The sequence below is a fragment of the Galendromus occidentalis genome, unplaced genomic scaffold (assembly GCF_000255335.2).
Source record: "Galendromus occidentalis unplaced genomic scaffold, Mocc_1.1 scf7180000077477, whole genome shotgun sequence".
In the NCBI taxonomy this organism is placed as follows: domain Eukaryota; kingdom Metazoa; phylum Arthropoda; class Arachnida; order Mesostigmata; family Phytoseiidae; genus Galendromus; species Galendromus occidentalis.
Genome location: NW_003805465.1, coordinates 1,071,720 through 1,098,040, shown reverse-complemented (window position 1 = coordinate 1,098,040; position 26,321 = coordinate 1,071,720). Strand labels below are relative to the sequence as shown.

General features: G+C 51.9%; 4 protein-coding genes across 4 annotated transcripts; 3 read left to right on the top strand and 1 right to left on the bottom strand.

The window, feature by feature from the left end:
• The first annotated feature begins 1,743 nt into the window (after nucleotides 1–1,743).
• LOC100904048 (solute carrier family 22 member 5-like) lies at nucleotides 1,744–4,398 on the top strand. Its single transcript, XM_003745117.1, has 8 exons — nucleotides 1,744–1,995; nucleotides 2,261–2,364; nucleotides 2,503–2,657; nucleotides 2,857–3,025; nucleotides 3,114–3,353; nucleotides 3,476–3,693; nucleotides 3,813–3,994; nucleotides 4,243–4,398. The coding sequence occupies exons 1-8, from the start codon at nucleotides 1,744–1,746 to the stop codon at nucleotides 4,396–4,398; spliced, it is 1,476 nt and encodes a 491-aa protein (XP_003745165.1).
• A 1,646-nt stretch (nucleotides 4,399–6,044) lies between these two features.
• LOC100906416 (G kinase-anchoring protein 1) lies at nucleotides 6,045–8,016 on the top strand. The gene is made up of 4 exons (XM_003745053.2): nucleotides 6,045–6,280; nucleotides 6,412–6,561; nucleotides 6,652–6,792; nucleotides 7,005–8,016. The coding sequence occupies exons 1-4, from the start codon at nucleotides 6,077–6,079 to the stop codon at nucleotides 7,437–7,439; spliced, it is 930 nt and encodes a 309-aa protein (XP_003745101.1). The 5' UTR covers nucleotides 6,045–6,076; the 3' UTR covers nucleotides 7,440–8,016.
• Nucleotides 8,017–9,066: 1,050 nt separating this feature from the next.
• On the bottom strand, nucleotides 9,067–14,194 carry LOC100903899 (inhibitor of growth protein 1). Its single transcript, XM_003745116.1, has 6 exons — nucleotides 14,056–14,194; nucleotides 12,831–12,998; nucleotides 10,614–10,993; nucleotides 9,588–9,744; nucleotides 9,370–9,467; nucleotides 9,067–9,222 (listed from the first exon to the last, which is right to left on the bottom strand). Exons 1-6 carry the CDS (start codon nucleotides 14,192–14,194, stop codon nucleotides 9,067–9,069), a joined length of 1,098 nt encoding a protein of 365 aa, XP_003745164.1.
• Nucleotides 14,195–17,723: 3,529 nt separating this feature from the next.
• On the top strand, nucleotides 17,724–21,810 carry LOC100903756 (myosin light chain kinase, smooth muscle-like). The gene is made up of 10 exons (XM_003745115.2): nucleotides 17,724–17,843; nucleotides 18,668–18,833; nucleotides 18,994–19,127; nucleotides 19,781–20,016; nucleotides 20,114–20,320; nucleotides 20,455–20,635; nucleotides 20,820–20,961; nucleotides 21,223–21,394; nucleotides 21,485–21,602; nucleotides 21,724–21,810. The coding sequence occupies exons 1-10, from the start codon at nucleotides 17,724–17,726 to the stop codon at nucleotides 21,808–21,810; spliced, it is 1,563 nt and encodes a 520-aa protein (XP_003745163.2).
• The last annotated feature ends 4,511 nt before the right edge of the window (nucleotides 21,811–26,321 follow it).

Below are 26,321 nucleotides of genomic sequence, written 5' to 3'. Positions count from 1 at the left end.
AGGCGGTGCGGCGCCCGTCCACACGGTCCGAGGGTGTGAGCAGAGTCTGCTTGAAACTTCGAGGCAAATCGTGGAGCCAAGGCTTGAGACTGAAGCATTGGAGGGCGTCGAGCCATTTCTCGACCGTAGCGATCGAAGGTGGATCGGTGCTATTGGGCTGGAACATCCATCTACCGCGCGTTCGGGAATGGAAGCGTCGGGAATTCTAGGGTTTGAGGAGGGCAAGGAAAAGCCGGAAGGACGGCGGCTCTAAGCTAATCAGAGTCGCCAAGCCCTGAGCTCAAGCATGGGATGGTTCGTCGTAGAGCAATTTCGCTTTTTCGCTGTCTGTGGTATGAGCCGGGAGATTCCTATCAGCTGGCGGAAGCCGACCCCGGCGGAAGTCCCAAGAGACAGCCGAAGAGCTTGAACGCGGATGCTATGCCTGCGAATACGCGCGACTTTATCTAGATTATCGCCAACGAGATGCGCAGCTTGTGCGGAACGGTCGGTCAAGGAACCTAATCCATAATCCTACTCCCCTGCTCTGCGATGTCGCCTCATAAGCACTCGCTTGTTCGACCGGCTCATCGACCCGGGGGCTGATGAGTCTACGTCAGGAGCGATGCAGAATTAGGGACTACCCGCATCGGTGCTCACATCGGTCCAGAATTTCCTTGTCGGCGAAAAGTAGGTGCTCGCGCACACTGCGGTGGCGTAACTCGATGACGACGCCGGGGGTGGAATTTCCGAATCGCGCTCCCCCACAAGACTTTCGTTTAATGATTTGGGTCCCCAGACGCAGGATTCATGGAGAAAGTATCTTTTTTTGGGGACCGTGGGGAAGAATAGCAACCCAAACCCCACAATTTTTCTGGAGTACTTCCCATTAAGCGGTAAATCACTTGGAGAAGCTCAATATGCGATGACCTACTGCTCTTTGATCCCAACCGGTCTCCTGAGGACCTATTAGTCGCATTCTCTTGAGAATTACCGCTCTCAATCCTCACTTCGAGCTTGATCGCAAGTAGGCGCCTAAATCCACATCCGCGGATCCGGTACGCTAGGCTTCCGAGATCTTCGGCCGCTACCGGCTGGCTTCGATGAATATTCACGGAGATGTCTTCCTCTGTGCACATACATGTTTACATGGAAATATTCAGCATATGTTCTCAGGAGATGGTGAGCACCCGAATCTCGAGGAGATCGCTGACATCTGGAAGGCCTACTTGCAACCCCATCCTTTCCGTGATTGCGCTTCTTCTCAAACTCTAGTCGAACGGCAGCTGATCAACCCCAATCGCCCCCAAAACTCGTCGAATCCTCCCCCGGCTGAGCGCTTATCGAAACCTATCATCCGCGGATACACACCTCTGCGGATCCGTAGAACTCCTCGGAATCTCTCCGCTGCCGACCCCCATTGTTTCGGCCACAACCGTCTGGCTCTCGATTTGTGATATATGATGCTAGTCTTTTTGCGAAAATGTGAGAGAACCGTAGATGCGAAATTCAGACGAGGGAGGCGTGAATGAGAATTAAAAGTCCAAGTCCGATACCAGCGGTTGTTTCGATCTTTATAGAATAATTTCAGCTCATGGATTGTTGTCCACAGGCTTTTATGCACCATTCTTTGACGAGGAACTCGTGAGGAAGCCTGTCGCGTCATCACACGTCATGGCGGCCTGCCATTGATTGATACATCTGACACAGCGGGGGAGCTCGAGGATTCATCCGGAGCACTTTTCGCCATCTGCACTCCGAGACATGGACAGCCTTCTCCGAGAAAGAGGACTCATCAGTCTCCCGATGCTGATGCTCTCTTACAGAGAAATTCCATTGGCTTTCATGATTCTCTCTTTGGAATACTTGGCTCCTAAGAAGCAGGCGTTCTGGTGCATCGACGAGTCCGGGATCAGGCTCCATAATGGTTCGGACCAATGCCATTACCCATCGGCCGAAGGTGAGAGCGGCTGCCGCGCTTGGCATTATGATGCTCCACGAACGTTCACTTCAGAGGTGAGTAGATCGGTGACGAAGGATGCCACGTGACATTCGGGAGAAGATCGGATGAGGCTCACGACTGACAACTCAATGCGGGATCCCGACCTTCAGAAATGTCTCTCAGATATCTATCTTTCACAAATATTCTCCGGGAATGTGGTCCCCAATGCTGCGATTCCGGAATTCCCTTCACTCCTCATGGTTCGCACGCTTCGACTGACAGCGCCGCGTGAGTCGAACGATACCGAACCTTAGGAACCGAAGCTCCGCATTCTTTCAGTTCGACGCCGTTTGTGACCGAAAGAATCTCCGAGTGTGGGCTCAGAGTGCGCTAATGGCGGGCACGATGCTGGGCAATCTTATATTTTCTCATTTTTCCGATTGGTGAGCTACATCTATCTTCTATGACAGCTATCGGATCTCCTTGCGTCCAGAGTGACGGAAGCACGACTGGCTCTCGATGAGATGAACAGGTCATTCTCTCAGAGAGTCACTATGAATTCAGACCTTTTCTGCTTCAAGGTTCGGCCGAAGAACAGTGATCTTCTTCTCTAACCTAATCATTCTATGTGGCGGGATAGCCTGTACTCTTGCATCAAGTTTCACCGAATGGATTGTCCTCCGAGTGATTGTGGCACTCGAGTTGGGAGGCAACATGAACGGACCGTACACTTTGGGTAATTCATTGGGATGCTCCTCAACTCATTCAGCTTCAGGAGCGATTCTTTCGACCTTTCCGAATGACAGAGCTCACAGATGGAGTTCGACTGACTTGAACAGCCCATGAGGCTGCGATCATAGAGGGCTCTGAAGTTGACGCTTGGGGTGCCCGTCTATATGAGAATATTCACGGTGATATGGAGATCCTGATTCCAGGGATGGAATCTACTGGCCTCAGATACAGAGCCTTATTGGCGGCGGGAGACTGTTTCGGCTGGATTATCGGAATGATGACTCTCCCGATTTTCCCTTATTTCATACAGGATTGGCGACAGCTGCAAATCGCAATCAGCCTGACGACGCTTCCCATGTTGATCATGGTTTGGTGAGCTCGACAAATCGAACTCCTCCTGTGCTCTTCCTGTACTGCTGATTCCGTTGAATACGAGACGTTAATCATGTATGTGATCCAGGTTTGTGCATGAATCACCACGTTGGCTGATCGCAACTCATCGCTTCGAAGAGGCCGAAATGGTGATTAGGGAGATATTGAGCCGGCAGTCCACGCAAAAATCTGACGAAGAGGCCAAGGAGATCATCAGAGAGTGTTTTGAAGAGCACCGGGAAACTTCTAAACAGCCAAAGGCGTCTCTTGTCGATCTGGTCAAAGCTCCAATGAGATGTCTGACGACACTATCTTTCTGCGTCCAATAGTGAGTACATTGGTCGAGGAGTCCCCTGTTGTCGTGAGTCCAGTGGAGTCAACGTGAGTCCATTGGACATACCATCCTCAGCTAAGGATCAAGTCCTAAAAGCGACGGAGATTCTTTCCCAGCCCTCTCTACATATTGGCGTACTACAACCTGCTGGAAATGATCCTAAGAGTGGACAATGGTGGGATATTCGCGAATCTCCTGTGGGCTGGCGTCTTCGAGCTGCCTGTCGCACTCCTCGTCTATCTCCTTGTGGCGAAATTCAGGAGAAGAACATTATACTTCATAACGAACCTTCCACCGTTCTTCTGTTGCCTCATTCTGTTCCTCTATGCCGAAGGTGAAAATCGTGGATTCCACGCCCAATATACTCTTCGAGCTACTGCCCCACGTCGCTCGAGAGAGAACAGAGCCTGCGACCCAGTATTTTGATCTGCTCAGATAATTCTTCTATTGCAGCCGGGTTCATGACCACCCTCACGCTAGCTGCCCTTGCGAAGATGGGGGCCCAAGTAGGTTTCGCTGTCCTAGGGGTTCACGTCAACGAGATCTACCCGACACGAGTGAGGGGCATAGCTCTTGGGACGGGAATAACGCTATCTCGCGTCGGGGCTATAATTTCACCATTCGCGATGAATCAGGCAAGTAAAATTCTTATGCCCGAAAAAGTAGAAATTGAATTCCAGCGAACGAAGAGAGTCTTAGCGACCTCTCCAGCTCGTCGAGATGATCCTCTGGACTTGCTACCGTGTTTACTAATTGAATTTTTGTTCGGGTTGCGAGTTGCGGAGTCTCGAAAAAACACTCTCACCTCCCTCGTATTTTGAATGATCTGAGAAGGACGCGTCTCGTCCACTAGATGATCATCCTTTCCCCCTTCCTCCCACAGGGATGGATCAACGAGAACCTGCTTAGTGCTGCGGCGTTTGTCATAGCACTGTCGCTAGCGATGCCGCTGAAGGAAACTTATGGAGAATCTTTGCCCGAAGATTTCGAGGACAACCTCGAAGCTGGGAGGGTTCGACGGCGTTCGGGTCCGGTCTGATCTCTCGGCGAACATCGAGGATGATGGGAGCTTGGCATCATACCCAATCTCCTGACGTCGCCTTGGGATCCAGCCCTGATCATCCACCTTCCTCTCATCTCAAGTGAAATCGTCTGAATAAATAGCGTTCGGGCACGAGCAACAAGCGCACGATTACCGCTCTCCCTCCAACAGGAGGACATGCTTTGATCACCGAGCACGTTCGCTCTGACAGGCATGGTTTGAGAGATTTTATATAGACGGGCATGCTGTTAGGGCACTACTCGACAGGCACCATCCTAGCATGGACTGCAAGCAATTCATATTCCGGAAAGTCTACGAATGCAACCGCAGCGGGATGTCGTACGGGACCGACATGGACGATCTAAAATTCGCTCGAACCTCCCCGAGGCTGAGATTCCGAGTCTCCCTTGAATCCCGATTGATGGATCATTGAATCCAAAGAGCACTCCAATCAGCAGGGCGCCGATCTAGTGTTCCTGAACAATCATCGGGCAAGCTCATTCAATTAGACTCATGTTGCGTGGCGGAACACTATCGTGTCCCAAGTCGATGCGGCTCATCACTGTTGGACCGACGGCCGGCGTTCGGGCGATGGCTCCACGCTTGTATTTGGAGATGACTCGAGCTCCGATCCGCCCACCTTTGAGCCCTGACCGCCTCCTCTGATTCTTGAAGTCTAGCCCCAGACGGTTCCGCTCGGGCGCACCAATCGTTTGCTCTGATCAGAGCAACCCCGCAGCCGCTCCGTAGAAGAATCCCGCAGTCCCTGTGCGCGGCAGGCGGCTTCGCGGCCGCGCCGTCCAACTTTTCCCGCTCACAAAACAAAGCTGTGTGCTGCAGTGTCGTCTGCTTGTTTCACAAACGACGACGAAAAAGTGTTCCTTCCGAGCCAGACCACTTCGATCTTGCTGTTCAAGTGTTGTGAGAACCGAGATTCTCGCTGCCAACGGATCCGTGGAGACCGTTCGAGGATTCTTCCAGCTAAACTAGACACGTGCTCTGTGCGGAGAATTGTCTCCTCGGAATTTTTCCGTCATTCCTCAGGCATTTCCGATTCGGTCGAATACAATGGCTTTAGTCGGCGCGCCTTCGAGGTACGTATACGGGGATATGGGGGAGTTCTGACTTAATCTCTCCTGGCTCTCGGGGTAAGGGGAACTCATGATTCAATAATTATGACTGCGACGGTTTTTCTGCGGATGCTTCGCGCGGCAATGCGCCCATCAGCCAGAGCTTAGTGGGAAGCATGCCGAATCCGGAAATCGGCTCTTCGCATCACGGGAAGCCTGGAACTTCGTTCCCTTACGCGGCGGAGGGAAAGTGGACAAAACCAATCGAGAAGGTCCTTTCCGATCGCAATTCACAACACCATTGCTCTGAGTGGATGAGATCCATTCCCAGCTGTAACTACTGGACACACGGAATGCATATTCATGATCATAATGTCCCTTTTCTATGATCGAGTCCCTCTAATGCATCGAACTCGCTCGAGCGTACGTGGTGTGATGACTAATACAGCTTCCAAAGATGTCGGGAAACATTAGAGGAGCGCTATCATTGGCATTTTTGGAGCCGAGTCCATGCCAGGGATAAAAGAATTATGAGCTGGATTCTGATCGGTTTCCTTGTAGACGTTTCTATCCTCTGAGACTGACTCAGTGGATTATGTGCTCATATGACTCGTTGTTTCGAGCCTCGCCCTAACTGCATGATTTGCCATCTCAGGTTTTCGGTCCTCAAAATGGACGTGCCAGATCCTTCGGAGCGCAAGAAAGCTCCGGTCAAGGCACAACCGGTAGTCACGACAAAGAAGCAACAACAACAGCCGAACAAGAACAAGGCGAAGAACAACAACAATAATTCTAACAATAAAAAGAAGGTGAGAAACTCTCCGCGGGAGCGTCGCACGTCTGTCCACCGTACGTATTGGCTCGTTGGACAGTCGGAGGTTCTCCGAGCAGGCATCGAGTTGCGGCAGCAGATCCTGCGAGAGACTCTCTCTGATTTCAGAAGGCACAACAAAGTGGTGACAGTTCCAAGTTTGACGAGTGGAAAAAAAGAGATGAAGATCTCATGGAGTCCACCTACGAGAAGGAGCTTCAAGAAGCCTTGCTCATGAGTCGTCTGGAGCAGGAAAAGCAGACGAAACAAGTTGAGCAGGTTGGTAGTCTAGGCAATCTCAGAGATGTCGACCTGCTACACAGTCTTGAGCACAACAACTAATTCTCACCCCACTTTTTGCGCACGCAGCGTTCGGAAGCCGCCGTATCGGAATCCGCCGAGTCAAAGAAGAAGGGAAAAGTCGTGCTATCGTTGCAAGAGTTCCATGAGAAGTTTGTGAGTGAGAAAGCGCCGCCGCCGGCCCCGTCTAGAGCCGAGCCCCTATCGAAGGTGAGCGGGAGATTTTGCACGCTAGCAGCAGGACATTCCCTGTCGGCAACATTCCTTCGTGATCTCGATCCTCTCGCGCGGAGATGTCTCGTATGAGCGATCCTTCCGATCTGGACTCCCGATATGAGCCTGATTGGAAGCTGTGCGATGCGCGCTGAAAAGCCCCCGATTCTCGATGCTTTTTGCTTATCCTCGCTCTTTCACGATTTCAGCTATTGGCGCTACGGAAAGAACAGGCGGAAGAGGAGAAGCGTCTCCGGCTCCATTCAGAGCGAGAAGCTAGCGCCATCGTTGCGCGGGAGAAAGTCCAACAGGAAATCATCGACAAAGCGTCACAACCGAAGGTGGTGCCCCAAGAGGAATACGATCAAATGCTCGAAATGAAGCGAAAGCAGATCGAGCACATGGCTAAAGTCCTCAACACCACCAACAAGGAGCTCGCGATCCTCCAAGAGCAGAATGCCGATCTCGAGAAATTACTCGCGAAAGGAGAGCTGAAGAAAAAAGTTGAGCTCATCCGAGAGGTGGAAGAGCTCCGTATTGTCAAGGATGAGCTCACCGAGCAGATCCAGAGTCTCTTCGTCGCGCTCGAACAGGAGAAATCAAAAACCAACCTGCTCACTCAGGAGTTGCAGAAGCGGCGTTGAAGGGTCGAAGTTCACCCCGAAAGCACAAGCATCCATCAACGGGGGTGGAATATTGGAGCAATGAGCATCATCCGACGCAATCAATTCTCGACGAATGATCACTATAATTAAATCTTGCGGATCTAGCTTCGGGGACAGGGACAGAGTTTCCAAGAAGCTTAGCTGGAGTTCGAGGAACCACCGAGATGAATCTTTATATGAATTAAATATTTATCGTTGAATGTTCGAGACCCATGCATAGAGGTTGGTCATTTTCGAGGACTTCCACCTGTCGGAATCCCGAGGAATCGCGGGGGACGGGTCAGGTACACCTTTGCTAATAAATATATCAATGATCCTCGATAGTAGAATCTGATAAATGACGGATGATCTTCGCAGGCGGAGACCAATACGCACTAGTTCCGCTGTTTCTCGGTGTAACGCTTGAGAATCTTCGTGATTGAGTGCCTGTCAAAGCTCATTCAAGTTCAATCAAACACGTTTTACTTTACTTTTAATGAGAATGGAATTGAGCACTCAGGAGACGCTGAGAGAGAGAATTATAAATAACTTGAGGATAGTATTCCCCAGCTCGAAATGCGCTTTTCCGTTCTCTCTGTCCGGCGGAGTGCGCCGTATCTGATTCCGTTCGAGTCTAGGTTCGGGGTGGACGTTCTCTTGCTGTTTCGCACCGGCATCACCGATGAATTCGGTAATAAATCTCATGAGAAAATCACGTAGAACGAAGCGAGCAGTCTTGCTTGAATGTTGGACGCGGGACGACTCGGAACAATTTCAGCTCAAATCAGGAACAGGAGTATCCCAGCTTCGGTTTCCGCTGAGGGTTGGTGCCCGGTCCAATTGATTCTAAACCGAAATAGCAGGGATTCAGTCCATCAGAGGTCCGGGATTTCCGAGTTCGTTTATAATTGCGAGGCGTCGCTAATGAGGACTTCGCTACATCTTTCAAATTTTCCTTTTATTTCCATTGGAAAATGTCTCGAATCGTTTCGACAGGACGATCCGGCATGATAAGATACAATCACGGAAAAAGGACAGCATTTTTACTTTTCGATGACCGATTTAGCGTTTCTCCCTCAGATTCCACCGAATTCAATCTCTTTAAATAGTACGTCTCTCATGACGAATCTTCCCACTGCTTCGATCACTTCTGAAAGTTCCCATTTGGCGAGGAAACCGAATTCGTCGCGGGTGTCACGACAATTTCCAGTTCCCTTCGTCTTCAGAAGAATGGACGACCCGATCAGACAGCGGGATATACGGGAGAGCCGATCGAGCGACCGGAGTCTCCAAGGATCGTGGGGCTGATCGATTTGCTCATTGGAGAGAGAAAACGATGAAGATGATGATAATGGAAATTATATACAATGCGAAACATCGAGGGGCGCTCGTCTACTGCTTGAATACACTGAGATCGCGATCGCTCTCACCCAACAGGTGGACACTAGCGTGGTCGCTCCCCGTCATCGCCATCGCCGTTGAGAACGGGCATCAGGAATTCGTTGTTGAATTGTCGACTTGGTTTGGGAGGCGGTGCCGTGGTCAGGCGCCGAGGGCGACCACGGCGACGAGCTGGGGCGGGGGAAGCTCGGTCGGGTCCCGCCAGGTGCGGGCCTTGCGCCGAATCTCAGCTGTTCTTCTTCATCTGATTTGAGCGATCGCCTCGGCAGCGTGGGCAATACCATTTGCCTTTGGGTTTTGTGTTCAACGACACACAAGCAAAGTGGAACCACTCGATAGAACACTCTTCATTGTCGCATAAGATCATCTCCCCGAAGGATACCTGGAGGGAATAGTCAACCGTGTTAGAAATTCGTCTATCACCAACAGAGCCCTCACCACCGACTTATCGTCAAAATGGAGACATGGACCAGGAAGTCACATGTCAAGTTAGAGATTTGAACTCGATGGAAGTAGCCGCGCGCTTTACCTGTTGACACAGACAATACAACGGCTCGTCGGGATCAATCGTATCGACGGGAGAGATAACATCTTGCTGGCGGGCGCTTTTCCGCTTCTTGGCTTGTCCTGCGAATCGAAATTCAAGTTTTAGGCGGTTAAAGAACTTTAGTCTCTGAATCAAGACAGCTGACGTTTACAATCCGATTGAGAAACGGGAAAGATTATCCTTCGCGAAATCGAGCATACCTGCATCGGAGCTGCTGCGCTTATTACCCCTCGCGTTTTGTTGGGTAGAACTACGCTTTTCCCGTTTGTCGTAGGAACTCTCGCTGTAGTCTTTCGCAGCTGCCGCTCGCCTCGCTCGTTTGGCACCTGCGTGTCCTGCTGATGAGGCTTGTGAGTTCTGCGGGGGAAAAAGAGAGATTAGAACGGAGCGAGGATTTTTCGGTTGGAGAACGACAAAATCACAAGCGAAGGAAAGCCCCACTCCCTGGCGCTCGAACTCTCTATCGAGCACTCCACAGTGACGTATACTGCCATTCGAGAGCGGATGTAGTACCGTTTGCAGAATCGCTGTCCGTCGGGCACTTGATGGCCCAACAGTGAGCACTCCGCGGACCAGGAGGGCTCAACTTTCCTTCTCCGTCATCGACGGTCAGCGAAACATTGGAGTGGGCAGCTAAAGCGATTGCAGTGCTCTCCAATTGAATTTTCCGAAAGACCACTTCAGTACGGGACCGAATCTCGCAGAGCATAGAGCCTGCGCGTCAACTCCTTTCCCCTACCACAGATGCTGGCTCAGCGAGGCTGCAGAGTCCAACAATATTTCTCGCATTACGCGGCAACGGCTGATATCCGGCGTTCTTCTCACCATGAACTAAACATCGCATTCGGAGGGAAACCTTTACTATTGCCAGGAAAGCAGATTCGAGAGCATGTCGGGGCCTGTACAGGACGATACGAGTAGAGACGCTGTTGTCGATTCAAGAAGTTTCGACGAGGCGACACGGTGCCGGCTTTCTATGCCTCCGGCGGTGGAGAGATATTCGGCTGGGATTTGTCCCCTTCGCGTCTTCAATTTAATCCCAGTGAGTGAACACAGAACGGATGGTCAATCATGGCGTGCAGCGATTTTTCGTCGCCTGAGCGAGTCCGATCGTACCTCAGCAAGCCACCGACAAGCAATGATGCACGCTATGAATTCACATGGAGAAAGCGAGCTGACTCTGCCACGGAGCATAAGCAAGGAGGAACAGAACTGTTAGAACTTACGTCGTCCTTGTGTTTCCCAACGTGCTGCTGACCGCCCCGATCGGCTCCAGAATTGAGATTATTCCCGCTATGGAGATTGTTGTTGCTATGGCTGTGGCTAAGGTTGGTCGCCCCGTTGTTGGTCGTACTGCTGTTGTTATTGCTATTGATGTTACTAATGTTGTTGTTACTGCTGCTATTGTTATTGTTGTTGTTGCCTCCACTGCCGATGTTGTTGTTCAGACTGCTGCTGATGTTCGAATTATTTGGTATGTTCTGATTCGAGTTGTCATCGCTCGAATGAGCTGCCAGGGGCGAATTCTGATTCCTTTCCAAGAAGCGTTCCTTCGAAAGACATTCGGCAAAGCTCGTCGCCGGACTATGATGCCGATTCAGTTTATCTGTGGGAGAAAAGAGTCAATTAGTAGTCTATCGATCGAGCAGAAGAGTTCGGAGTCCGAGATTCCCATCATCGATCCGCGGCTCCGGCTCACCAAAGCGATCGACTGTACTCCGCGAGGGATGACCTCAAATGGGAATATTGATGGAAAACTAGCCAGCGCGTCCTGATCCGGCTCCGATATTCCGCGGGCACATTGGGCGTAGCTATTGCGTGCGACGCAAATACATAGGCTTGCAGCCGGCTTCCTCTCCGACCCTTGGGCTCGAGCATCGATTCCAATAATCATCGATCCTGACACGGGCTCATACGTCGTATTCGAATCAGTGAACAGAGGATTGTAACAGTGTCTTAGAAGTTGAAACCACGACAACGGATCGAGACAGAGTGAGGGGATTCAGGAAACCTTATTCGAATAGAAAAGATACGCGAGAAGCAGACGAGCTCCATACTAACGTAGATCCCAATTGATGAGAACACTTAGTTTCATCTCGCGTCAGTCGGTAGCGTGGTAGTATTGCTATGTGAGCGATTTTCTCGGAAGATACACCTACGACGATTGGAGCGCTGCACTGCATTAGTCAATGTCAATGAATGTACCGGCGACCGGTGAATACGCTCCCCGAGGCTCACACGAGTTTCTGGTCCCGCAAAGACCGGTCGCAGAGCCCTCCACAATAAGGGGAGTCGAGCACGTTTCCAGACACTCGGCTGTCGCACCTATACAGCCTACGAGTCACACCGCTCACTACCCGACAATGCGCACGCTCACGGAAATCGACCGACTCACTGAATGACGGGCTTGTAGATGGAAAAACTGATAGGTAGCGTTAACACACTCCCTTCCTTAGGGCTGTGAGCACCGTGGGCTGTGTCCCATTCGAACCCGAAACGGATCAACAGCGGCAGCATCACAACTAGCCGCCCTCGCCGTCATTGTTGCCGCGCTGGCTAAGCTCGAGCGTGTCCATCATTGGCAAACAGACTACGGTGGAGAGACGCTCACTGCCGCTCTCGTCCAGCCGAGCGCATATTCCACACTTCGAATCGAGAGCGGTGGGAGCCGTCCGCATTTAGGCCGTAGAATAGTCAGGCGAACCGAGCTGTCAGCTAGCCGGCACGTTCCTTGCATTTCAGCGCATTATCGTCCGGAATATCATCGTCTCAACCGCTAGCAACTACCGCCATAGTGTCGCGATCCGCAACGAACCGTCATCACGTTATTCGGTCCCCGGCTGCCTCGACGTCGAGCTACAGACAGACGATGTCAGAGGTGGCCCTGTCCGCCGGTAGAGGGCGCTATCGGCGAATCCATCAAGGACACTTTCATATTGCCGGCAGCGGCCCGCCACTCGCATGTAAGCCAGGCAAAGAGTATTCTGTTTGAGCGCGAAAGTCGCTCGCTCTGATCTGCTCCGATAGCTGTGGACGAATCATAGTTTTTGGAAGCGTCTCAGAACTTGCAGCCGTCGTATTCTCAGTGTGACTTTCTCGCTTCCGAGTTCCGCGCGATGAAATGGGATGGACAGAATATGGTTCGCCCCCGGAATATCGGGAAACATTCGGCGCAAGATCAATATTGGAAGCCTTGACGGATGTGCACAATATGTCGATGCACAGGGACTCCCGGGCGAGTTTCAAAGACTTTCAAAATGTCTCGCAGGATGGCCGATCGGAAATGCTGCCCTCGACCGGGTGGGACAAGGCCGAGACTCTAGGGTGTTGGAAGAATTTCCGGAAAAGCAACTTTTTCTTCCCATTCGAATTGGCATCCCAATGAGCCGCATGCAAGCGGAAATTCATTCGATTCGAATTCAATGATCCCTCCAATAACATACCCAACGTCTTGGCATCAAACTCCAGCTGTCGACTCTTGTTGTCGATGGTGTCCATGAGTTGTTGCATATGATAGAGCTTCTCGTCTGCAAGCTCCTGCGCTCGGATCAGGGTCTTCTGGATAAGAGTCTTCTTCGTATCCTCCTGGCACATCATGTGCTCGAGCTCACCTGAAACAATTTGAAATTGAGCTCGATATCCATCTATTTGGATACATCTGGGGGTGTGAGATCTATAATCGCGAGATTTCCACTGACTCCAGCTGTATGCTGTGCCCTTCCGAGCTCGATGCTGCTCTCAACCTTCTCAGATACCGGACAAACAGAGCTTCGTGAACATTTACTTGGAGGGGAGCGCAGCATAGCCGGAGTACGGTATCGGTGCGTCCTGAACGCTCCACAAAACATGTGACGCTCCCCATCTCTCGCAGATATTACGGCATCCGAAGTCGCGGCGGGGGGCATCGGTCCTCTGCAACCATGGGTTTCGCGTTTCGGGATTTCGAAGCTCCACAACGCTGGCGATCCATTGAGCTCAACGTGACGTTTGTGTGATGTGCTTCGAGGCTCGGAACACTGTTTGGGAGCGGAACCTTTGGATAACGCTTTCCACACTCGAACCTCATCCGATTCTCGAAGTTTAGCGAGGCCATCAACATGCTCCTTCCTAACAACTTCGTCATTCTTTGTGAGGCTCGCTTCGATGGCATTCGACCGAGAGACAGCTCCGTGATGGGGAGTCGGGTGACCGCTTACACAACAACAACACAATCACTTTTCCGGATGATCTCGTCGTTGCGGAGATAGGGGGAGACGAGCCCCCACCTAGCAGCAGCACAATGTACTACAATACACAGTGAGAACAACGTCAGTCTGTGGCCCTCCAGCTAACGGCAGCTTGACCCAGAAGCATCAGATCTGCTAGCACCACATGACGGTCGGTTGGTCGTGGTCGTATCCCAGAGCATCGGCGGCCGGGATCTCACGCCAAATAATGGCGCTGTCTCGAAAGAATCCCCGCTCGGAGTGAGCTCGGCAAGCAAGCCGACTCGTTTCGCCGGCGGACGTTGTCGACATTTTCCACTGCGGTCCACGTCGTTATCGGGGATATTCCTGGCGGCCTCGGTTCCCGAATACCGAATTCAGAGGAGCTACACACGCACAGCGAAAAAGGAAAAGTGCTCGCGGGTCATCGCTGCGAAACCTCCGACGAACGTTGCGAACTTACTCAAAACGTGCTGATACTGATGATCGATTTCCCTGAGCAGCGAGATCGTTCGTTGCACATCGTCAGGCAAATGTTCGACGGTGTCCAGGTAGTGTTCAAGAAGGGATGCTTCAGCCGCCCCCACCAGTTCGACCCCCATCTTGGTGCCGTTGGGGTGAAATGTCGCAGGCCGCCAAGCTGAGCTGGCACGTTCCTCTCGCAACGCCGAAATATCGACGATAATTGAGAGCCGCACACTGTGGCTGAATCTCGAATGGGAAACAATTACACGAGCCCAACGACGAACTCCCGCAGAACGAAGCGGTAGCTAGTAGCCTCAGCCCAGCAGCAGCACCACCACCACCGAATGTTGTCTGTTTATCCAAGCCGCGACCGCTCGAGGCGCCACCATAGGATTCGTTCGAATTTCCTCCGAGGGTGGCGGTGAGGGGCCCGTCGTCCGCTCGAGACACGCTGCCCGCCAATTTCAGAATTTTCGAATCGTCGGGATTCCTCTCTCAGATTGAGGGACCCTCAATCTGCATGAGAGACCTCTCATGACAATCCCTCATGCCGCACTCCGCTCTCCCCCAAGCGACTCGTCTCGATATCGCGCGTCAGGATGTGTGAGCTGCCTGTTACGTGCCGTCTGATTCTCCGGCGCCGCTTCCGTTTTTGGAGAGACAAAACCCCGATAGTACTGACCGCGAGAGAGTTGGAGCGGAGTCATATCGCAATCGGAAGGATCATTGAAGACTCGATGAGAGCTTAAGATCGCAGGATGGGGATCGATTAACCCGAGTGCGTCACTCGGAGGCGACGGCTGTGGGTTTCCCCGTTCCACAATGAGTCTCCTTCCCTGACGCGGTTGAGAGCAGACCGCTGCCGACTAGACACTCGATGAAGCTGTCCCCCTGCGCTACATGGGTCATCTTCGTCGAGCAGCAGCATCGCATCTGTATGAATTCCGCGGTGCTCCCCCCGGGGACGCTTGGATGCCGTCTTCAGAGGCTCCGAAATCCAACGAGGTCCCTCTGAATACTCTGACATAGGATGAGCTCCCGACCTCCGGTAACAGAAGTCCGCTTACCAGAACCTCGCGATCAATCGGATCGCAAGTTAGCAAGTCGCTTATCGTAGGATGTCGGATCAGCTAAGGATTCCTGGCGAGTGCTGCCCTCTTGCCCCCTCCGACACTTCCCAGCCATTTCCAGCTGCGGATTGTTCGTAGAAGACGCAGCCTCGGGAATTTACACCGTGATCGATGCGCACGGCGTGGCGAAGAATTCCCAACTCGAGCTCGTTCAGCGGGTTTTGGAACGGATGACATGCGATCTCCAGTTCTCCCCTTTTCTGTGGAGTTCGACCCCAGATAACACTGGGAAACGTGGAAGATGTTAATAATGAATCTGATTCGAGAGCGTCTCCTCCGTCCGAAGAGCTCCGAAGAACGAATTCGTGGGTTTTGCTCAAAGTTTCCGTCGCTGCCCGGATTCCCTCTCCTTCCCTCCTCCCGAGGCCGACAGAGTAGCTCGCAAGCCTTGAAATTTCGTGCTCCCCAGCTCCCGCAGATGACAGGTGTTTCTCATCCGCCTCGACGCGGTGGCTGCCCGAGCCCAGCTTCCCTTTCTTCCGCCCTCAGTCCTTTCCCAAGCGAGCAATTTTCCACGCGGCACCGGAGCTCTTTCAAGTCCTGCTCGCGCCTGACACAAGTTGTACCTTAGCACCAAAAGAAGCGTTCATCTGAAGGTGAGTTTCCCCCAAACTGCCGTTGCTGAGGATATAACATTTTCTATGAAGTACTCACGGTACTACTACGGAGCGCTTCCAAGTTTCCACTCACGTCGCTAGCATTTATGTAAACGTAAGGATTATCCCAAGAGGGCGACTCATTCGAGGCTCCTCAAGAACCTTGGACGTTCATCAGTCCAGGCTCTGATCATTCCGTAGAGATACTTATTACAATAGTCGAGAATGTTGCTCCATGAGGGAGGCCTCCGAGACTGCGACCTCCACGATGGGAGAACATTTCGCGCCGTAGTCGGTGTGAGCAGAGCAGCTGAGTGCTAAATACTAATTCATCACGCCATCTCCGGGGGAGGTAGACCCTATTCGTTGCTATCTCAGAACAGCGAATTCCAAAAATATCCGGGTAAGAGCCGTGAAATCTCTGTCACTGTGGTGCATATTGTCAAGTGGGTTCCTACTAAAGGGATGATAATTCGACGATCCGGCAAGGTCCCATCGAGAATTGCGTGTGAACCTAGTTTCCGAAGAGCCGGGGAAGAATAACGGGGAGCCACTCTGAGCTCATTGTGAGATGTCGAACGATCCTAGAAATCGTTAGTCGTGTATCATTCAGCGAAGCGCGGAGTATTTGTCAACTCAGGATACCAACACCTATGATGGCTTCGCCCTGTAGACGATAATCGAGGGCTGATGATATCGAGCCTCGTATCTACCGGGTAATCGTCTTGAGACATATCGCAGAGCCGCGTGGACGCGACCACAGACTCAACTCCTCATCTTCGGAGATTTGAACCTGCAGTCTCGCTCACGGCGATGATACGGTCGTAGCGAGTGATTTCCCAAGTGTTTGCCAATGATTCCCACCATTGTACGGAGCCGAATTAGAATATACCCCGCCTGTGCTCGTGTTCAATGGTTTCACGGGGGACCTGTGTGGAGATACGCGCTCCTCTTTGTCGGGCGTTCTGCATAATGGCTGCGTTGATATTCGCCCTAGGGGAATCTCGCCGATGCATACGGTGTCTCCCTCTAAAATTCCCGACTTTCTGATTGGAAGAAGGTTCGCCATTTCGGAGGACGCTCCGAATCCCTCACCGGAGCTAAGTCGGTGCGAGCATCGTGTCAATCACTTTCCGATCGGCTCGAGCGCTTGGCGAATTCGCTCCGGGCGGGTTCGAGACCACAACTTGACGATACTCAGCCCGAGATCCCGAAGAGGAAAATCTGAGATCTTTCAAGTGGCGGAAGGTGGAAGGAAGGAGAGCAAACTCGCCGCGATAAACCGCCTATATCGCTGTCGAGAGAACCGGCCGAGACTACCCACGTCGTCTCCCACCCTTCGCAGCGGCTTACAACGCTTACCTTGTGTTTCCCATTTTCTCTATGGTAAACATTGATCACCGTAAGGGAAAAGGCTCTTGAACTCCACATAATCAAATTGTCGGTAGAAATCCCAAGAGCTCTCGGCTAGAAGCTGCTGTTGCCCATGTTCGTCGAGGGTCCCGTGTACTCTATTTTACTGCCTGATCCGTGAGTGACTGAGAGCTTATTCATAGCAGAATAAGGCAGAAGGGAGAAACAAAGCGGCCATCAATTGGAGCTTCTCTTTGCACTCGGCTGCGTCCGCTCCACGCGGTCATCTCGAGGAAACGGGTCCACACGCGAGAATCCACCTGTCCGAGAGCGTATTGGCCGACTCGGAAAGAGTCACGCCTTGTCCCGAGAGCTGTACTCGAAGACCGAGTCGGCGAGGGCCAGCTCAGGCACATGCATGACATGGATTCAAAATTTAGGAATGAATAGACCAATCCCTGATAGATCTCTCAACATCCGACTGCAGACGGAGTATTTCCACTAGTAGAATGAGGGAATAGGGTTATAGTATGCGCTCATTCAAAATTATGCTACGCATTGCTTTCAGACAGCAGGGAATGTGATAAATGGCACCTATAATCACCTTTCGAAGTGGTACGCCGAAGAAACTCCCTGTCGGAGGATCAAGCAATTTCTTCGTGGTTTGTCATGGGGCCGAGACCATATGCTGGAGAATAAATGATTCCGTGAGTATCCGAAAGACTATTTGCAGCAGATGTGGAATATGCTATGTTGCTCGAATGTCCCTAGAGGTCCTTAAACATCTGAGCGGCTCTCGAGCTCCATATTCTCTGAAACGTCCCTTCGACGACGAGGCTGACGGAGCAGAAAAAGCTCGGCGCAACCTGTTCCGAGGACTGCGTGTGTTGACGTACTCTGCTCACTTAGATGTTTATATCGAAGAAGACTGATGTCTTCAATCGAGGAGCGATCGGTAGCGCATTGGTCTGCTCCTCGATTTGTCCGCAGCAGTATTTTGCCGCGGAATACACGCCGTACTTGCGAAAATCACGTGGTTTCATGAGGCTCGACAAACTACACCCGAACGAATGAACGATCCGTGGAGTCTCTGGGAAATAGGAAGGCGCCACGGTAAAGCCAAAGCAGCAAAAAAGATGATCTGATCTCAGCGAGGTAAACATTTAGATTAGAGCCTGGATGCGATCGGCCGCGATGGCAGTCGAAGATCACTTGATGTAGTCTGCGGGTAACAAATTGCTTCATTTGGCGCAATGAATCGAGAAGCTAGTTCGTTTTGACACGACTCACTGGAGTTGATTATTGATTACTTCAACCAGGAGATCAGTGAGAGAAATTGAGGGAAGCAGGAAACCGGAATCACGCTTGTGCCTAGATGGAATGCAATTGCTCCTGCGATTGCCTTAGAAAGCATTGTGAGCACAGTTCCCTGAGAGTAGTTCATCTAATCCTGACTTGAGTTATTCCAATCGACCAACAAACATGTGCCCTTTCTGAGTGCCGTCTGACCAGATCGGAATCTTCACTGCAGGTAATCGACGACGATAATCCGAGGATTCGCAAGCGTTCTCTCAATGGAGGCGTACACATGCTCAAAATCATAACGATAGTGCCGGAAGATGCTGGAATCATTCGCTGCTCTGTTCAAGATGAGCAAGGAGAACAGACTCATATCGAGTTCGAGATGACCGTTTGTGGTGAGGACGCCTTGTCTCAGTTACGGGTTTTGGAACCTATGGGGCTCAAACGAGTCCGACTTTGGTTGTGATGCCGTGCGGACGAGCTCCAAAAGCAGGATGATTCTGGATGCTCATCGAACGGTCCCGAAGCCTCTTGAACGCTCTCGTATTTTTTCAGGCCTGGAAGGAGACCAGTGCTGCTCCCTGATCAGAGGTATGCCCGGCCATCTGGATCTCGTGTTCGGCAGCAATGCCATGCTGCGAACTCGTTTCCTTGCGAATCCGGAGCCCACTATCACCTGGTTGAACAATGTGAGTACTGCGAGAAGAACTCGCGAGGATTCGGGAACAGGGCGCTCACGGCTCGTCCCCGCTCCCGGTGAATTCCTCGGTTCCAGTGCCCAGAGGCTCGTCGTAGTAGTTTCGCACGTAGGTCGCTGCGAATGTCCGGAAGTTTTCACGGGCGATCAAGGGGAGCTTGCGTGCTGTGCGGGCGGAAGCGGGGGGTCAAAGCAGCGCCTCCTCTCACACGCTCTAATCGGCTTTCCTTGCGTCTACGGGGGAATGGAACTATCGGTAGAAAAATCTTCCCTCCCACGTTTGAGCCTCTGTAAGTTTTTTTTGTTTGAGTTCCGAAGGGATCCTGCGATCACGCGCGTGCCCAGGATTTTTTTCTTTCGGGGAAGGAGGGGGAGCGGGACCATCGCCTACGAAGGGAGCGGTGATGATGAGCCTCAACATGGAGCCCTATGGGCCGGAGGGGAATCGTGGAGAAGCCATGCCCGTCCCCCGGGCACGCCACTGAATACGATGCGTTCCCCTACCGCTTGCGGCAGAGAAGCTCTGGGAGACCTTGGAGCGCATTTCGCGGTGTCCGGGCTCAACGATCATCTGGGCCCTAGAAAGGATCGCACGCTCTTGGAGCTCGTAGAAAATGACCCCATATCCCGCACTGACCTCTCCAGGGTCTCGTGATAGCGAGCGACGAAAGTCTGGAGATCAGGAGGCCCCACCACGACACAACAGAACTACACATGAGATCTGCGACGATCACCGGTGAGATCCTGGTCATCCTCGAAAACCTTGTGGGGACCGACTTCCGACTCATAGAAGTCACTGTGAGAGGTCCGAGAGAACCTGTTTGCATCCGCGATATTTCCAGATATACCGAACAATTCATCGTTGAGGAACAGCTTGGAGCGTGAGTACTTCCCAACTTAGTAAGCTTGTATGCAGATGGGGGGGGGCGACTTCTGCAGGATTTGAAGCTTGAGCAGCTCGTAAACTGCTCGTTCCAGGGGCCGCTTCGGTACCGTTTATCGGTGCATCGATAAAGCGACACAGCTTGAAGCAGCGTCTAAAGTGATCAAATACTTGACGAAGAAAGATGCTGAAGACGCTCGCCGAGAAATCGACGTTCTCAACCGGGTCAAAATTCATCCTAATCTGATAAATATCCTCGCCGCGTATCAAGGACCCAAGGAATTCGTCATTATCACCGATTAGTAGGTTTCAGGGTTCAGGTTTCACGAGAGTCTTGAGGATCTCATTGTGATCTCCGGATCTGGCTGGATTACGCTCGGCTTTTTGCTAGATGGCCGGAACTTTATCTTCGGATGCTCTAGCTCGAATATTTCAGTGTATCCGGCGGGGAATTGTTCGATCGAATCGTCGCCGACGACTTCACGCTCACCGAGAAGGACTGCATAGACTTCATGAAACAAATCTTGGGCGCCTTGAGTTTCATCCATTCTAAGGACATAGTGCATCTCGACTTGAAGCCGGAGAACATTCTATGTACAGACGCTACCGGAACGAATGTACGCAAGTCGTGCCTCTTTATTCCCTAAGCATATCGTTTCCGCATTCGACCTTGTTCGGGACACGATTGTTTTTAATTGTCCAGAGTCCGCAGAGATTTTATTCGATAGCGAAGCATGATGTATCCCCCTCAGACTACGGAAAAATCACATGAGTCAAATCAATATTTCTATGTTTTCGCAGATAAAAATAATCGATTTTGGTTTGGCGCAATTTTATGACGAATCCACTCAGCTGCGGGTGGCTCATGGCACGCCTGAGTTCGTTTCCCCGGAGGTATTAAACTTCGAATGCATATCGCCGAAGAGTGATATGTGGAGCATAGGTGAGTACCACACAGAGAGAACGGGAACGCAATGAGAGAGAGAGGAAAGGAATAATTATTTGTTAGATCGGAACCCTTCGTAAATGTTCCCCCGCACACGGGCCAGGCATTCGCTCCTGGACACAGTCGATTAAGAAATGAAAAATGAATACGCGGGGCCGCTCCATACTGGCTCCTTAATGATATTCCTTCAATAACTCACCTTGTCAGCAGCGGCTATCTCCTCCCTGTCGTTATTAAAGAATCCAATTTCTCGTGCAGGAGTGATCACCTACGTCTTGTTATCCGGACTTTCGCCTTTTATGGGGGATACGGACATGGAAACTCTCCGAAATATATCCAGCGTGGACTATGAGTTCGACGAGGAAGCTTTCGAGAATCGATCACCTGAATCTATAAAGTTCATCGAGAAACTGCTGGTGAAGGATCTCGAGTAAGGCGCTAAATCATGAGCTTTCCCGCGAGGGCTGGTCGCACTGCCATTCTCCGGAAGCTTTTACGATATCCAACGTATCGATTTCAGCTCTCGACCAACCTGCGAGGAATGCTTGGCAGACCCATGGCTCTCCGAAGAAAACCCTTCGGACGCGAAGATCAATCTAGACAAGCTCAGAAGATTTGTCGCACGCCGCAAGTGGATAGTGGGTATCGGCACTCAATGCCCTCTTCCCACGATATCTTTCCCAAGAAAATGCGGCGATGACGTGCCGAACGAAAATCCGAAGTCACTCCTCGACAGCAAGCTTTTCCCCCAATTCACAGATTGGAACGAGCGTGATCGCAGCGCTCACCCGTCTCGGCCTGCTCCATAGAAATCCTCAAGTTCCCGCTCCGGACGAAGACACCTGAAACTCCGCTGTGATGGATGCTGCCGTCTTCGAAATGATACGCTCTTCTTCTGCTCGATGCCGCCCGACTCATTTTCTTAGTTCTAATCGAGAAGGCGCTCGAGGACCCCGAATTCCGTGAATGCACCCCGTCTTTCGCTTCTGCTCTTCACGGTCCTTGACGGAAGGATATCGCTGCCAGTGAGTTTGGAGGGATGGGCTGGTGCAGAGCTTCTTGAGGCCAAACATCGGCCAAATCGATGCTTGCCAGCCATGGCTAAACGGGGCCGTACCAATCGCTTATAGATATCAGTTCGGGAATGGTCTCTGGCAGACTCAAGGGAACTAATGGCATTTCGCTCCCATCCCCGTAGGTTCGGTCAGCGTAAGTGCGCAGCCCTATCAGAATATCTCTCATCCGATGGCCATCGGTCCGTCGTAAGATCCATCTCAGACTCTTCCCTCATTCTAGCAGCACCAGTGCAAGAATAAAACCTGTTCCTCTCGCGAACTGGAGGTATTCAATGAGATCGTCCACTCTTCGAGGCCGGAGACTGAGCTCATCTCTGTCATGGGGACGAACTCCGAAACGGGGTTTACCTCAGCTCCTGTTCGCAGCGGGCTCCGACATCTTGGAACTATTCTGGATCAAAACTCAGATACTCATGTTTGATATCAGGGTCAAGATTCGCTTCGAAAACACAAATGACGTACCTATATGGGATATTTTTGAGCTTGGATCATAGTCGAGGACGTCGGAGAGATCGAACGGCATTAGGAACAAGCACAATTTGGGCGAATAAATACCGTCATTATTATACAGATTTAAGAATTGGGGGAAGAACTCTCGGAGAGGAGCTGCGGTGCTGGTTCTCCCTCGGGCGTGCGAGTCATGGTCCAGCACGACGCAAGACTTCTAGTGAAGGTGAATTCAGGATCTCACAGCATATGAAGGCATGAATGTCCAACAATCCGATGATGTGGTCCGTCTCACTTTATGAGAATCTGATTCAGGGAATCCACCAACGGACAGAATGTTGGGGCGTCCCGCGTCAATGCTAATCATAGGCAGTAGCATATATAGGGGGGGGCATGCCCCCCCCCCCTCCCCTCCCCGAACCGCCGCCTTCATACATTGCGGTCTATGGGGATCATCATCATGATTCTGCCCCCCCCCAAAAACCTTGCTGGCCCTTCCCGGAAAAAAATCCTATATACGCCCCTGATCATAGGTGAGGAGGCGCCTTCGGAATACCTGCTTCGAAATTTTCGAAGATGGGATGAGATGAGAGATGCGCATAGGCGCGCAAATTCCTCCGTATGCTCGCCGAGGGGAACTCTCGGATTCTCGATAGCTCGGGGGAAAAGCTTCTCAGATTATCACCCCGCTGATCGAATTCGGGAGGCGATTTTACTAGTTCCCTAAGCGTTCCGAGCATTGCGTACGCGGAAGTAAGGGGTCTTTTACAGTCGAGCCGCGATACATGGGCTCTTTAGACTGAAACGTATTTGTTAGACCACACTCCTATTGCCGCCCCGGGAGCCACGGCTCACCTCGCCCACGGAGGTCTAGACTCTAGACTGATGCAAGCGAGTCAGACTACTTTCAGGAGGCTTTTTTCCCGTCGTGCTCCCAAAAACGTCCGTGCTCGCTGCTGGGCTTTGCAGAGGCCCGCTGGACGCTTCCTAACGCGACCGAGTGTTTCTCGGATGGTGAGTCCGCCGTCATTTGCTATCCTAACTTGCTTGCATTCGGGCAAGGACCGAACGCCAATCTTTCCGAGGAGGATCACGCGAATACGAGTCTGACACGGGGAGGCGAACGAGCTCATCCTCCGAGGAGTGTCCTCGAATGCCGACCATATCGGCGTGCGCTCCACATGGTTCAGACGTGGTGATTCGCGTGGTCACTTCATCATATTTCGAGCGGAAGATCGCTGGCTCTAGAGCAGCAGGCGGCTACGCTGAACGTCATCGTTAACCGGAGAAGATCCTTCGGTGGCTCCGTTGCTTAGGGGCTGATGAGTCGATGGACACCTCGCAGGCCTTCAAGGGGGATTCTCATGGATTTTCCTCGGATGGACCTGAGCACGAATCAAGGCCCCATCGCCAAAGGCTCCTCCTGGAAAGGAGGGTCGAGACTCCCACCCGCACAGTCCTGATAAATTTCGATTCAGGTATCTACAATGAATAGGTGTTGCGACCCTCTCCCTTGCGAAGGGTTCATCAGGTCCCCCCCTGCCGACGACCTTCAAGGGAGACTCCCATATGAAAGCGGATGTTCAATAATATTCTCCGAGGCTCGATTCCTGCGTATCATTCGAAATCCGAGCACACGCTCGGTCGATTTCGAAACCGGACTCCTCTCTAGAGGAATTCAATCATTCCCTCCATATTGAGTGGCATGTCATTTCGAGGAGCAGGATCGATGAGGGCTCGGAGTCATTCTCATAGTTCGGGACCCCACCTGCCACCCAAAGCTAGCAGGAAGCCTCGAATGTCCTGGTCAGCTCCTTCCAAGAGCATGCAACCCCGATGGACCTGACTTAAGGCTTCAAGTAGATAGGATGCGGCCTTTGTTCATTCTCCTTTCGATCAAGAAACATCCATGGGAGGATCGGGCATTGGTCGTTCACTCGGACGATAGGAGCTAAAAGGAAAGCTTAGAGGTTCAGCCACGAGTGAAAGCTCCCCTCATTATGCTGAAGATGTCCTCATGACGTACTTGATCTGCGAGCTGAGAATGATAACGAATTAGCGGCCCATAGACGGAGGTCGGAAGGCGATATTTAGATGAATCGATCGACAAGGCTGGCTTCCAACTTTGAGGAGACGGCGTCCTCCGTGAAGCCGTTGCTATGCATTCAACACATTCACGGAGGTGATAGCTCAAATCCTTTCGACTTTCGAGTAATGAAGGGATAGGGGGAAAGGCCCATTCGAGCTCGCACTCGCGAGAGCTGACTGCCGCCCACGGTTCTGGAAGGAATCGAGACTTCATCCCCCTCAAGTGGCCATGAAACATGAAGACTCGATGAGCAAATCAGTGAACTCGCGTGTCACGTTCGAGCAGGGGTCGTCGAATGCATTAGGATTTTTCGAACGCTCTGAAGATCTCCACAGAATACTGTGGAGGAGAATACGCTAGAACATTCAGGAGTCCGTTTTGGTGTATTAGACTTTAAGGAATATTGTGGATACATGTGCGAGGCGATCCTCAACAGGGATCGGGACCCGAAGTCATGATTGTCGCGCTCCTAATCGATCATCTCGCTGCGCAGAGGAAGAATCTTAGATGAACATGATTCAGCAGAAAGTCATAATCTGGCTATCATGGGCAAGCTTCTGATCAGACTCTCTTGGGTAATAATCCGAAGTGTCTGGTTGCCTCGAGAGACTGTTCGCACGCCTCTCGACTCACCCAGCGCAGAAGTCCTATATGCGATGGGATCGCGAGATGGGTGGAGCCAGGTGTGCTGACTCCGCCTCAAGTCGTCCTCCCTGGTCGTCTGCCGATAGGTGTCTGAGATGGCTGTTCCTGACTCGTCGGGTTGAGCCTTTTCCTGGGGAAATTGCCCAAGTACCTTGTCCACGCAAACGCTGGGTCGATCAGATTGCGGTTGGTGACGCCTGGGATAGAGTCTTCGGGGGAAGCAGAGGAAGTGTCGCTTGATCGTGGCGTCGGATTTGTGTGAGAAGAGAACAGCTGACGATCACACTCGGGGGTCGATCGTCTTTCGAAATGGGTTTATAGCCTACATCGGAACAACAAGAGCTGTTACCTACACACAATTGGGCAAAGTTGACGGCTCCGGCGGTTGTCGCGTCGTGTCCCCGCGCGGAGATCATTCCGTTTCGTAGAAGCCGCAATTTTCTTCCACATCCCACAAAACAGTGAACGTGGGGATGAAGATCGCAGCTCGGCCGCCTATCGGTGACCGTATGAGGAGTGAAAAGAAATTCACGCTCTCGAGGCTTTCCGTGGGAAGAATCCGACGGCGTTTGCAAATCTAGCAGTTGCAGGAATCCTTTGCGGTGTTCGGAGCGCTCGCTTCCCCGGGAGCGCAACCTAACCGCTGAACTCGATTTTCGTTTTCTGCGATGATCCCAGCAGGGCAGCGAGGGGAGGAAGTCCGCTCGGTTGGCAGTGTTTCCGGTCTGCCGCAAATCCTTCCGTAGGCTCGGATTCGCACAGAACAGCTGCGAATTTCCCTCAAAGATCAAACCAAGATCAACTGCACCGTCTGTCTGCTCGACCGGGATTCGCCACGAAAGCAGCTCTAAGAACCACTGCAGGTGGATCCTTTCCCACTAAGCAGATGGCTCTCGATTGTCGTTTCCTTCGTCAGCCTCTCGGTCGCTTGATTTGTCCCTCAATTTCCAACCACACGGCCATCGCCCTTTCTATCTATCAGTCGACGGATCCTCGAGTCTATCAATCTATTTATCTATTGAAGTACCATCCAGACGTCGAGTGGGAGTGGCCTCCGAAGACGAGCGGGCGGGACTTGACGCAAGCACGGATGCGCTTCC